General features: G+C 46.2%; 1 protein-coding gene across 3 annotated transcripts in view; it reads right to left on the bottom strand.

The window, feature by feature from the left end:
* The window catches only part of LOC110504416 (protein diaphanous homolog 1), a 185,218-nt gene that overhangs the window by 21,599 nt on the left and 149,057 nt on the right, over positions 1-14,562 (bottom strand). For all 3 annotated transcript variants that reach the window (XM_036970339.1, XM_036970341.1, XM_036970340.1), the window contains 7 exons: positions 9,497-9,589; positions 8,698-8,792; positions 8,267-8,368; positions 4,735-4,974; positions 4,242-4,371; positions 3,982-4,106; positions 2,124-2,288 (listed from right to left, as the gene is read on the bottom strand). In XM_036970339.1, the coding sequence (XP_036826234.1) occupies positions 2,124-2,288; positions 3,982-4,106; positions 4,242-4,371; positions 4,735-4,974; positions 8,267-8,368; positions 8,698-8,792; positions 9,497-9,589 (950 nt within the window). The remainder of the gene's footprint in view (positions 1-2,123; positions 2,289-3,981; positions 4,107-4,241; positions 4,372-4,734; positions 4,975-8,266; positions 8,369-8,697; positions 8,793-9,496; positions 9,590-14,562) is intronic.

Raw genomic sequence — 14,562 nt, 5'->3', positions numbered from 1 at the left:
AGCAAAACAAGAGCCAGCAAAACAAGATAACCAGCATCTGTAATAACACTGCCTGGTACTAATACCAACTGATACTACCTGGTAATAACACTACCTGATACTAATACTAAATGATACTACCAAGTAATAACACTACCTGGTACTAATACCAACTGATACTACCTGGTAATAACACTAACTCATACTAATAATAACTGATACTACCCGGTAAAACACTACCTGATACTAATACTAACCGATACTACCTGGTAATATACTACCTGGTACTAATACTACCTGGTACTGATACTAACTGATACTACCTGGAAATAACACTACCTGATACTACCTGGTAATAACACGACCTGATACAAATACTAACTGATATAACCTGGTAATAACACTACCTGATACTAATACTAAGTGATACTACCTAGTAATAACACTACGACATACTAATACTACCTGATACTACCTGGTAATAACACTACCTGATACTAATACTAAATTATACCACCTGGTAATAACACTACCTGATACTAATACTAACTGATACTACTTGGTAATAACACTACCTGATACTAATACTAACTGATACTACCTGGTAATAACACTACCTGATACTAATACTAAGTGATACTACCTAGTAATAACACTACGAAATACTAATACTAACTGATACTACCTAGTACTACCTGCTACGAACTGAACTACCTGGTAGTTCAGTCAACGGCTAAGACACTGAACTACCTGGTAGTTCAGTCAACGGCTAAGACACTGAACTACCTGGTAGTTCAGTCAACGGCTAAGACACTGAACTACCTGGTAGTTCAGTCAACGGCTAAGACACTGAACTACCTGGTAGTTCAGTCAACGGCTAAGACACTGAACTACCTGGTAGTTCAGTCAACGGCTAAGACACTGAACTACCTGGTAGTTGGCAGAGTCTAAAGTCAATCACGGATTACAAAAAGAAAAGCAGCCCCGTCGCGGACCAACTATACAACAACTTTGCTCGCTTTGAGGACAATACTGACACGGCCCAATACTAAAACCTGCGGGCTCTCCTTCACCGCAGCCAATGTGAGTAAAACATTTAAACGTGTTAACCCTCGCAAGGCTGCCGGCCCAGATGGCATCCTTAGCCACATCCTCAGATCATGCGCAGACCAGCTGGCTGGTACTACCTGATACTAACTGGTACTAACTGATACCACCTGGTATTACCTGATACTGAATGATATACCTGGTACTAACACTAACTGATACAACAAACTGCCTGATAGTATTAGTATCAGGTAGTACCTGTTAGCACCACCCCTAACTGGTACTACCTGATACTAACTGGTACTAACTGATACCACCTGGTATTACTTGATACTGAATGATATACCTGGTACTAACACTAACTGATACAACAAACTGCCTGATAGTATTAGTATCAGGTAGTACCAGTTAGCACCACCCCTAACTGGTACTACCTGATACTAACACTAACTGATACTACATGAACTACCTTGTACTCCCTGGCACTAATACTACCTGACACATACGTACCGGCACCCCCTGTATAAAGCCTCGCTTTTGTTATTTACTGCTGCTCTTGAATGATTTGTTATTCTTATCTCTACTTTTGGGGGGTATTATCTTAAAACTGCATTGTTGGTTAAGGGCTCGTAAGTAAGCATTTCACTGTAAGGTCTACCTGTTGTATTCGCCGCATGTGACAAATAACATTTGATTTACCTGGTACGAATACTACCTAATACTATATGAACTACCTGGTACTACCTGATACTAACTGATAGTAAATTATATACCTGATACCAATACTAACTGATACTAACTGAATTACCTGGAACAAACTGATACAAAATGATTTACTTGGAACTACCTGATACTTATACTAACTTATACTAACAGATAATAACAGATACTAAAAGACACTAACAAACTACCTGGCATTACCTAGTACTACATGGCACTAACTGATAAGGAATACCTGTAGACGGTACCTTCCCACTAACAGTCAATGTCATTTAGACAAACAGGTGAGGAGAACATGTGTTTATCATTAACTTGTGTGTAATGAGGTGGGAGCACATTCTGTTTTCTACCTTCAGGTTGCCAATGCTCAAACTCACCTGGAACATGTTCTTGAAGTTGTTGAGGTCACCGAAGAACTCTTCGACAGAAATCTTGCGAGGGTCGAACACAAAGTAATTCCCCAGGTCGGAGTACTGCTTCTCCATGTTGTTATGCATCATTTCCAACTTCTCATGTTGCTCTTTAGCACTGGCCACAAAGCTGTGAGGTACAGTATTAAGGAGTACACAGCCTGGCAACACAGAGACACACACACCATCTCCAGCACACAGAGCTACACACCACCCCCAGCACACAGAGCTACACACACCACGTCCAGCACACAGAGACACACACACACCACGTCCAGCACACAGAGCTACACACACCACGTCCAGCACACAGAGCTACACACACCACGTCCAGCACACAGAGCTACACACACCACGTCCAGCACACAGAGCTACACACACCACGTCCAGCACACAGAGCTACACACACCACGTCCAGCACACAGAGCTACACACACCACGTCCAGCACAGAGCTACACACACCACCCCCAGTACACAGAGCTGTACACACCACCCCCAGCATACAGAGCTACACTCACCACCCCCAGCACACAGAGCTACACACACCACCCCCAGCACACAGAGCTATACACACACCACCAACACACAGAGCTACACACACCACCACACAGAGCTACACACACTACCACCAGCACACAGAGACACACACACCACCTCCAGCACACAGACACACACACCACCTCCAGCACAAAGAGACACACACACCACCTCCAGCACACAGAGACACACACACCACCTCCAGCACACAGAGACACACACACCACCTCCAGCACACAGAGACACACACACCACCTCCAGCACACAGAGACACACACACCACCTCCAGCACAAAGATACACACACACCACCTCCAGTACAGACAGAGCTATACACACCACCAACACACAGAGCTACACACACCACCACCAGCACACAGAGCTACACACACTACCACCAGCACACAGAGCTACACACACTACCACCAGCACACAGAGCTACACACACTACCACCAGCACACAGAGCTACACACACTACCACCAGCACACAGAGCTACACACACCACCACCAGCACACAGAGCTACACACACCACCACCAACACACAGATATATACAGTACCAACACAGAGCTACACACCACCACCAACACACAGAGCTATACACACCATCATCAAAGAGCTATACACACCACCAACACACAGAGCTATACACACCACCAACACACAGATATATACAGTACCAACACAGAGCTACACACACCACCACACACCACCAACACACATAAGCATAGGGTCAGTTTGTTATATCTGGAGTACTTATCCTGTCTTATCCGGTGTCCTGTGTGAATTTAAGTATGCTCCCTCTAATTCTCTCTCGCTCCCTCTCATCCCAGAGGACCTGAGCCCTAGGACCATGCCTCAGGACTACCTGACATGATGACTCCTTGCTGTCCCCAGTCCACCTGGCCGTGCTGCTGCTCCAGTTTCAACTGTTCTGCCTGCGGCTATGGAATCCTGACCTGTTCACCGGACGTGCTACCTGTCCCAGACCTATTATTTGACAATGCTGGTCGTTTATGAACATTTGAACATCTTGGTCATGTTCTGTTATAATCTCCACCCAGCACAGCCAGAAGAGGACTGGCCACCCCTCATAGCCTGGTTCCTCTCTAGGTTTCTTCCTAGGTTTTGGCCTTTCTAGCGAGTTTTTTTCTAGCCAACGTGCTTCAACACCTGCAGTGCTTGCTGTTTGGGGTTTTAGGCTGGGTTTCTGTACAGCACTTTGAGATATCAGCTGATGTAAGAAGAGCTATATAAATAAATTTGATTTGCAGTAGTAAAGGATATAGTCATTTTCTCCACAAACATGTCCCTATCACTCTGTGGAGGAGGGAAGGTCTCCAGATCTTTGTCCAGAGTCTTCAACGCACAGCCCATCTGCACCAGGTTCTTCTGCAGGGTCTCAGCCGACACTGAGACAGGGGTTAGAGGGGGCAGGTCAGTGTGTCATGAAAGGAAACAGGGATGAGGAGAGGAAACAAGTGTGTGAGAGTATTGGTACTAGTGTTTAGTTCTGAGGGTAGGTGTTAGGTGGAGTCCATGGTTACCTCGGCTAGCCTTCTCTACGTGAACGAGTTCGTCTGGGAACGTCAGGACGTCGGGGTACTGCTCCTGACACACGTCAGCCAGGAAGTGCAGGAGAGTCTGCTTCAGGTCAGTTGTCTTGGTGTCCCGCAGCTGATTGGACAAAGGGCAGATTGTAAAGTACACCCCTTTTTAAAACCTTTAACGTAGCGTTGGCTTATTACATACATGTTTACCCTGTTACACACACTGCCTGTAGATATGCGTGTGTGTCTCTTTGTGCGTGGTTATGTACATGCAGGGCTCTACGCTGACCATTTTCTACAAGGCACACGTGTGCCTAAATTGACAAATTTAGGAGCACACGGAAATTTAGGAGCACAATGAATAATATTTGCAGTAGGGCTCTGTGTGTATTCTCCATGGCTCTCAGGGGCCGCGGTACAGTGAAGAAATCTAGTTTTTCTAACAAGCGAGTAAAATAGTAGCACTGTAGAGCCATGACGTGTCTCTCACCTTGCAGAGGTAGCTGATGCTGAATCCAAAGGCCTTGGCGTTGCGGGAACCAGCGTTCATGTAGTTGCCCACCAGCAGGATGATCTGCAGCAGCTGGGAGAAGGTGGTGCTCTTCTTCAGTTCCTCGCAGGCCGCCGTCACGGACACCACGTCCGGCTTGATGTTGTTCAGCTGCTCTTCAAACTGCAGCCGGAACAAGATGGCCGTCAGCCGGGGCTTCAGACGCTTCACTGTCGACATCTGAGGGGGAGAGAGGGGAGGGTTGGAGGGGAGAGAGGGGAGAGTTGGAGAGGGGAGAGAGTTGGAGAGGGGAGAGAGTTGGAGAGGGGAGAGAGTTGGAGAGGGGAGAGAGTTGGAGAGGGGAGAGTTGGAGAGGGGAGAGTTGGAGAGGGGAGAGTTGGAGAGGGGAGAGAGTTGGAGAGGGGAGAGAGTTGGAGAGGGGAGAGAGTTGGAGAGGGGAGAGAGTTGGAGAGAGGGTTGGAGAGGTGAGAGAGTTGGAGAGAGGGTTGGAGAGGGGAGAGAGAGGAGGGTTGGAGAGGGAAGAGGGAGGGTTGGAGAGGAGAGAGGGGACCATGACACACACAAGGAGTGTGTTATAGATGGTTTGTGAAGCATCGTTTATGTGCTTATGACAGCTTTTTGCACTTATGAATGCTCTATAAAGCCTTTATACATGATGTTTTCTTTAAAGTGGGACGGGCAGGATCATATTGCTGGTAGTGTTTGAGTAGGCTCAGTAGGGTTTATTCAGGCCATGTCTAACACTGTGGTTGATTCAGGCCATGTCTAACACTGTGGTTGATTCAGGCCATGTCTAACACTGTGGTTTATTCAGGCCATGTCTAACACTGTGGTTTATTCAGGCCATGTCTAACACTGTGGTTTATTCAGGCCATGTCTAACACTGTGGTTTATTCAGACCATGTCTAACACTGTGGTTGATTCAGGCCATGTCTAACGCTGTGGTTGATTCAGGCCATGTCTAACACTGTGGTTTATTCAGGCCATGTCTAACACTGTGGTTGATTCAGGCCATGTCTAACACTGTGGTTTATTCAGGCCATGTCTAACGCTGTGGTTGATTCAGGCCATGTCTAACACTGTGGTTTATTCCATGTCTAACACTGTGGTTTATTCAGGCCATGTCTAACACTGTGGTTTATTCCATGTCTAACACTGTGGTTTATTCAGGCCATGTCTAACACTGTGGTTTATTCAGGCCATGTCTAACGCTGTGGTTGATTCAGGCCATGTCTAACACTGTGGTTTATTCAGGCCATGTCTAACACTGTGGTTTATTCAGGCCATGTCTAACGCTGTGGTTGATTCAGGCCATGTCTAACACTGTGGTTTATTCAGGCCATGTCTAACACTGTGGTTGATTCAGGCCATGTCTAACACTGTGGTTTATTCAGGCCATGTCTAACGCTGTGGTTGATTCCATGTCTAACACTGTGGTTGATTCAGACCATGTCTAACGCTGTGGTTTATTCCATGTCTAACACTGTGGTTGATTCAGACCATGTCTAACGCTGTGGTTGATTCAGGCCATGTCTAACACTGTGGTTTATTCCATGTCTAACACTGTGGTTTATTCAGGCCATGTCTAACACTGTGGTTTATTCCATGTCTAACACTGTGGTTTATTCAGGCCATGTCTAACACTGTGGTTTATTCAGACCATGTCTAACACTGTGGTTGATTCAGACCATGTCTAACACTGTGGTTTATTCAGACCATGTCTAACACTGTGGTTTATTCAGACCATGTCTAACACTGTGGTTGATTCAGGCCATGTCTAACACTGTGGTTGATTCAGGCCATGTCTAACGCTGTGGTTGATTCAGGCCATGTCTAACGCTGTGGTTGATTCAGGCCATGTCTAACACTGTGGTTTATTCAGGCCATGTCTAACACTGTGGTTTATTCAGACCATGTCTAACACTGTGGTTGATTCAGACCATGTCTAACGCTGTGGTTGATTCAGGCCATGTCTAACACTGTGGTTGATTCAGGCCATGTCTAACGCTGTGGTTGATTCAGGCCATGTCTAACACTGTGGTTGATTCAGGCCATGTCTAACACTGTGGTTTATTCAGACCATGTCTAACACTGTGGTTGATTCAGGCCATGTCTAACGCTGTGGTTTATTCAGACCATGTCTAACACTGTGGTTGATTCAGGCCATGTCTAACACTGTGGTTTATTCAGGCCATGTCTAACACTGTGGTTGATTCAGGCCATGTCTAACACTGTGGTTTATTCAGACCATGTCTAACACTGTGGTTGATTCAGGCCATGTCTAACACTGTGGTTTATTCAGACCATGTCTAACACTGTGGTTGATTCAGGCCATGTCTAACACTGTGGTTTATTCAGACCATGTCTAACGCTGTGGTTTATTCAGGCCATGTCTAACGCTGTGGTTTATTCAGGCCATGTCTAACACTGTGGTTGATTCAGGCCATGTCTAACACTGTGGTTGATTCAGGCCATGTCTAACACTGTGGTTTATTCAGGCCATGTCTAACACTGTGGTTTATTCAGGCCATGTCTAACACTGTGGTTGATTCAGGCCATGTCTAACAATGTGGTTGATTCAGGCCATGTCTAACACTGTGGTTTATTCAGGCCATGTCTAACACTGTGGTTTATTCAGGCCATGTCTAACACTGTGGTTTATTCAGGCCATGTCTAACACTGTGGTTTATTCAGACCATGTCTAACACTGTGGTTGATTCAGGCCATGTCTAACACTGTGGTTTATTCCATGTCTAACACTGTGGTTTATTCAGGCCATGTCTAACACTGTGGTTTATTCAGACCATGTCTAACACTGTGGTTGATTCAGGCCATGTCTAACACTGTGGTTTATTCCATGTCTAACACTGTGGTTGATTCAGACCATGTCTAACACTGTGGTTTATTCAGACCATGTCTAACACTGTGGTTTATTCAGACCATGTCTAACACTGTGGTTGATTCAGACCATGTCTAACACTGTGGTTGATTCAGACCATGTCTAACACTGTGGTTGATTCAGGCCATGTCTAACACTGTGGTTTATTCAGACCATGTCTAACACTGTGGTTGATTCAGGCCATGTCTAACACTGTGGTTTATTCCATGTCTAACACTGTGGTTGATTCAGACCATGTCTAACACTGTGGTTTATTCAGACCATGTCTAACACTGTGGTTTATTCAGACCATGTCTAACACTGTGGTTTATTCAGACCATGTCTAACACTGTGGTTGATTCAGGCCATGTCTAACACTGTGGTTTATTCAGACCATGTCTAACACTGTGGTTTATTCAGACCATGTCTAACACTGTGGTTTATTCAGACAATGTCTAACACTGTGGTTGATTCAGACCATGTCTAACACTGTGGTTGATTCAGACCATGTCTAACACTGTGGTTGATTCAGACCAATCAGAGCTTAGTAGCGCTTCATTTTCCAGTCAGCCACGTGGTTCTCTCCAGCTCTTAGTAGTTAAGTCAGACAACAGCATGTGTGTGAGTTCTCACCACGACTCCAAACTGCTCGGCCTCTGCCAGGTCTTCATACTCATCCTTCATCTCCCCCAGAACATTCAGCGTCTCTTGTTCTGGCAACTGCTTGATCAGATTCTACACACACAGAACATTTATTTACATACAGGACGAATACAACATTTGACTAAACAAAACACACACATACACAAACACAACGCCGTATTTAGAACGCATGTTGACAGACAGACAGACAGACAGACAGACAGACAGACAGACAGACAGACAGACAGACAGACAGACAGAGAGAGAGAGAGAGAGACAGACAGACAGAGACAGACACACAGACAGAGTGAGACAGACAGAGAGACACAGACACCGACACACAGAGACACAGAGACGCAGACAGAGACACAGACAGAGACACAGAGAGGCAGACAGAGACACAGACACACACAGATTTGTACCTGCACCATGGACTCAGAAAGCAGCTTCTCGTTGATCTCCAGGATGACGTTCTTAATCTCCTCGTAGGGCATACGGAACGAGCCCAGGAAGATGGCTGAAACACACACGGCCCATCACCTAACACGTGCAGCCATCACCCAACCACCCATCACCTACCACCCATCACACATCACCCTCAGCCCAACACATACCACCCTCAGCCCAACACATACCACCCTCAGCCCAACACATACCTCCCTCAGCCCAACACATACCACCCTCAGCCCAACACATACCACCCTCAGCCCAACACATACCTCCCTCAGCCCATCACATAACACCCTCAGCCCATCACATAACACCCTCAGCCCAACACATAACACCCTCAGCCCATCACATAACACCCTCAGCCCATCACATACCTCCCTCAGCCCAACACATACCACCCTCAGCCCAACACATACCACCCTTAGCCCAACACATACCAACACATACCACCCTCAGCCCAACACATACCACCCTCAGCCCAACACATACCACCCTCAGCCCAACACATACCACCCTCAGCCCAACACATAACACCCTCAGCCCATCACATAACACCCTCAGCCCATCACATAACACCCTCAGCCCATCACATAACACCCTCAGCCCATCACATAACACCCTCAGCCCATCACATAACACCCTCAGCCCATCACATAACACCCTCAGCTGAAACAAGCAGCAACAACAGTCAGGAATCATTACTGGACTGACTGCTTGCTGCATTGGAACCCTGAGGGTCAGTCAGATCAGGGGAAGTGTTCAGACACTTACAGAGGTTCTGGGAGGACTTGGAGTCCAACACCTTCAGCTCCTTCACCTTCTTAGTCATCTTCTTCTCCTCCACTCCCTCCTGGTCCTTCTTAACTACAGAGACACAGAGAGAGAGGTTGTGTTAATATGAATACTTCAGAAGAGAACATGTTATATCTGAATCATATTTCAACGAGAGAGAGAGAGAGACAGAGAGAGTCAGAGAGAGTCAGAGAGAGAGAGAGAGAGAGAGAGAGAGAGAGAGAGAGAGAGAGAGAGTCAGAGAGAGAGAGAGAGAGAGAGTCAGAGAGAGAGTCAGAGAGAGAGATATATTATCTACCTCACTTGCTTTGGCAATGTTAACACGTTTCCCATGCCAATCACCAACCAAGGAGGGCCTACAGCAGCACCTAGATCTTATGCACAGATTCTGTCAGACCTGGGCCATGACAGTAAATCTCAGTAAGACCAAAATAATGGTGTTCCAAAAAAGGTCCAGTCACCAGGAACACAAATACAAATTCCATCTAGACACCGTTGCCCTAAAGCACACAAAAAAATTATACATACCTCAGAGCCACAGGTAACTTCCACAAATCTGTGAATGAGCTGAGAGACAAGGCAAGAAGGGCCTTCTATGCCATCAAAAGAAACATACATTTCAACATACCAATTATGATCTGGCTAAAAATACTTGAATCAGTTATAGAACCCATTGCCCTTTATGGTTGTGAGGTCTGGGGTCCGCTCACCAACCAAGACTTCACAAAATGGGACAAGCACCAAATTGAGACACTGCACGCAGAATTCTGCCAAAATATCCTCTGTGTACAATGTAGAACACCAAATAATTCACGCAGAGCAGAATTTGAACGTTACCCGCTAATTATCAAAATCAAGAAAAGAGACGTTAAATTCTACAACCACCTAAAAGGAAGCGATTCACAAACCTTCCATAACAAAGCCATCACCTACAGAGAGATGAACCTGGAGAAGAGTCCCCTAAGCAAGCTGGTCCTGGGGCTCTGTTCACAAACACAAACACACCCTACAGAGCCCCAGGACAGCAGCACAATTAGACCCAACCAAATCATGAGAAAACAAAAAGATAATTACTTAACACATTGGAAAGAATTAACAAAAAAACAGAGCAAACTAGAATGCTGTTTGGCCCTAAACAGAGAGTACACAGCGGCAGAATACCTGACCACTGTGACTGACCCAAAATTAAGGAAAGCTTTGACTATGTACAGACTCAGTGAGCATAGCCTTGCTATTGAGAAAGGCCGCCGTAGGCAGACATGGCTCTCAAGAGAAGACAGGCTATGTGCTCACAGCCCACAAAATGAGGTGGAAACTGAGCTGCACTTCCTAACCTCCTGCCCAATGTATGACCATATTAGAGAGACATATTTCCCTCAGATTACACAGATCCACAAAGAATTCAAAAACAAATCCAATTTTGAAAAACTCCCATATCTGCTGGGTGAAATTCCAGTGTGCAAGAAAAGGGCAACCAGTGAAGAACAAACATCATTGTAAATACAACCCATATTTATGCTTATTTATTTTCCCGTGTGTACTTTAACCATTTGTACATTACAACACTGTATATATACATATATAATATGACATTTGTAATGTCTTTATTGTTTTGAAACTTCTATGTGTAATGTTGACTGTTAATTTTTATTGTTTATTTCACTTTTGTATATTATCTACCTCACTTGCTTTGGCAATGTTAACACAAGTTTCCCATGCCAATAAAGCCCCTTGAATTGAATTGAGAGAGGAGAGAGAGGGAGAGAGACAGATCTAATCTGAGTGTGTGATGTGCTCTAGACAAATCAGAGCAACACCCCAGATAAGCTTTCCTATGATGATGACGTCATCAATAATTCATAAAACGGGTCCTTGGCTCAGGGTTAAACAGGTCCTAGGCTCAGGGTTAAACAGGTCCTAGGCTCAGGGTTAAACAGGTCCTAGGCTAAGGGTTAAACAGGTCCTAGGCTCAGGGTTAAACAAGTCCTAGGCTGAGGGTTAAACAAGTCCTAGGCTGAGGGTTAAACAGATCCCTGGCTCAGGGTTAAACAAGTCCTAGGCTGAGGGTTAAAATGGGTGCTCACACACCACTCCTGTCATTTATGGTGCAATGGCACCCCTACTGGCTACTGAGAACACAGCACTCACATTACACCCAGATGAGGAGCCATGGTCGCCATGACAGAGGGAAAACACACACAATACACTTGGAAGGTCCATGAACAAACACACAAACACACAATATAGTACATGCTGTAGTTCTATTTTCCCCACCTGCACAAAGGGGACCTCTGATTTCCCTCTACTCACCCTCACCACAGCCCCCTGCCTCTCCCTGGTGACCCCCACCACAGCCCCCTGCCTCTCCCTGGTGACCATCACCATAGCCCCCTGCCTCTCCCTGGTGACCATCACCACAGCCCCCTGCCTCTCCCTGGTGACCATCACCACAGCCCCCTGCCTCTCCCTGGTGACCATCACCATAGCCCCCTGCCTCTCCCTGGTGACCCTCACCACAGCCCCCTGCCTCTCCCTGGTGACCCTCACCACAGCCCCCTGCCTCTCCCTGGTGACCCTCACCACAGCCCCCTGCCTCTCCCTGGTGACCATCACCACAGCCCCCTGCCTCTCCCTGGTGACCCCCACCACAGCCCCCTGCCTCCCCCTGGTTACCCCCACCACAGCCCCCTGCCTCCTCCTGGTTACCCCCACCACAGCCCCCTGCCTCCCCCTGGTGAACCCCACCACAGCCCCCTGCCTCTCCCTGGCTACCCCCAACACAGCCCCCTGCCTCTCCCTGGCTACCCCCAACACAGCCCCCTGCCTCTCCAACAGCTGTCTGGCACTGAGGTGTGTGTGTGTGTGTGTGTGTGTACACATGCTTTTAAGTCTTTTCAATATTGTTCAGCTACAAATCTATCTCCTGCTGCTTATCAAAAGAGAGAAGGAAGGAAGGAAGGAAGGAAGGAGAAGAAGATTAAGGAGAAGAGGAAGGACGAGGGGTGTCAAGTCATGGAGTAGTCTGCGTGTCAGTGTGTGTGTCCATCCGTCTCTCAGTCTGTACAAAGAGGAGACTGTTTATCAGTCACCAGACCTGAGTCTGTCCTTCACTCCCCCTCATCCTCCTCCCTCGCACTCCCTCACTCCTTAAAAGGCTAAAATCTGTGTGAGGTGGTGACGGCTCGCTGGCTTGGAGCGAGAAAAGACAGTGTGGAAACAGAAAGACACAAAGTAGGGAGCCGGAAAAAACCACGGCAGAGAGAAAGACAGCTTGTATTTCTATTCTAAACCCAGTTTGATCTGTCTAGTGGCCGAGCTACACTACACACTTTCAGAGAAAAGCTACATTTTCTGTCATATATTTTCCTCTTTCATTCTCTCATTATGCGGGGAGTGGTAAATTATTTATTTTTACTCTGAAAGCTTACAGATGACAGAGCCCATTGCGTGCCTATGGAGGAAACAGTGGCTCATGACACACCTCTACTGGCCAGCTGGGAGAACTGCACTCATCTTTATATAACTTCAACACAACTGTTTTCCATACAACATTCCTCCACCCTGAGTTTCTGCCCAGCTAGAAGGCGGGAGGGTTTCAGGTGTCACGTAACGTTTGGACAAAGGCTCCTCACATTCTTACGCTTCTACCATACACACAATCCATTTTGTTCTGGTTTACAAACTCTTCAACTTCACAACCTTAATTCAATATGTTCAGACAGGAAGCCTTATGCTTTCCATTTGCAAATGAAGTTGTCTAAAAGTTTGAAGCTAACTCTCATAGTTTAAAGGGAAAGGGAGGAGAGAGAGGGGAGGGGGGGGGGGGGGGGGGGGGTAAGAGAAGCCTGAGGTCTTTGTCTAAACTTAACAGAAGGACAGAACAGCAGCTGACATAGACTTGGTCCCTTTAAAGTTGAAATGTCCACATTATGTCCCGGTGTGTGTGTGTGTGTGTGTGTGTGTGTGTGTGTTAAAGAGAGAAAGAACAGGGGGTTTCCAGGGTAACCTCGGACTGAAAGAGCCCCTTCATCCTGTTTTTCTTTCTGAAAGGAAGCAGGGAAAATGGATTCCTGGCAGTGTGTGTGTGGAGCCAAGCACCAGATGGCTGGGTGGGGCAGGGAGGGGGGGGGGAGCGGGGGCAGGGAGAGGGGGAGATGGGGCAGGATGTGGGAGGGCCAGGCTGGAGAGGAGGGATTAGGGGAAGGGCTACAACTGTGCTCACTTGCGCACCCCTGGTGTCTGAACAGTGTCCCTGCATGTAAGTATTCCTCCCCTGACATACATGACAGATATGTCAACTTATAAAGGACGTTCAAATGACAAAATAAATAACACATCAAAAAAATAAATGCTGATAAAATGAGGAGATATATTTGTCATTTCCACCATAGTTCAGCTTGCCTGATTGTTACGTGATGGGATGTTAATGTCACCTGACTAAAAGTCACTCTGGGAAATGATTCATCTTTGGAAAAAGTCTAAACTATTAAGTTATATAAAGTTTAATTAGTAGGCAGATATACATGTATTTCTCCAAATTATTTTGCTAAGATTCACAAGTCCTAAAACATAACAAAAGCATACTAAAAGCTTTGTGAGCAGAAAATGACTTGTTTTTACCTCTATGCTCAGAAACAGACCACTTCAAACCACCTCCAACCAAATCTCAGTCTCACAATGCAGCTCTACAGTCATTTATTTAACCCTTATGTTGTCCTTACATGTACATAACCTTACAAGATCTCCTTAAAATCACACACTTGTCAAGTGTTAAACTGAATTACTTTCTAAATCATTCAACTAGTTGTATATACACTACATATACAAAAGTATGTGGACACGCTTTCAAATGAGTGGATTCGGATATTTCAGCCACACCCGTTGCTGACAGGTGTATACAATCGAGCACACAGCCATGCAATCTCCATAGACAAACAATGGAAGTAGAACGGCCCGTACTGAAGAGCTCAGTGACTTTCAACATGGTACCGTCATAGGATGCCACCTTTCCAACAAGTCAGTCTGTCAGATTCCTGCCCTGCCTC

The sequence above is a fragment of the Oncorhynchus mykiss genome, chromosome 31 (assembly GCF_013265735.2).
Source record: "Oncorhynchus mykiss isolate Arlee chromosome 31, USDA_OmykA_1.1, whole genome shotgun sequence".
In the NCBI taxonomy this organism is placed as follows: Eukaryota; Metazoa; Chordata; class Actinopteri; order Salmoniformes; family Salmonidae; genus Oncorhynchus; species Oncorhynchus mykiss.
Note: the sequence above shows the minus strand (reverse complement) of the source record. Positions and strands in the feature narration are given on the sequence as shown.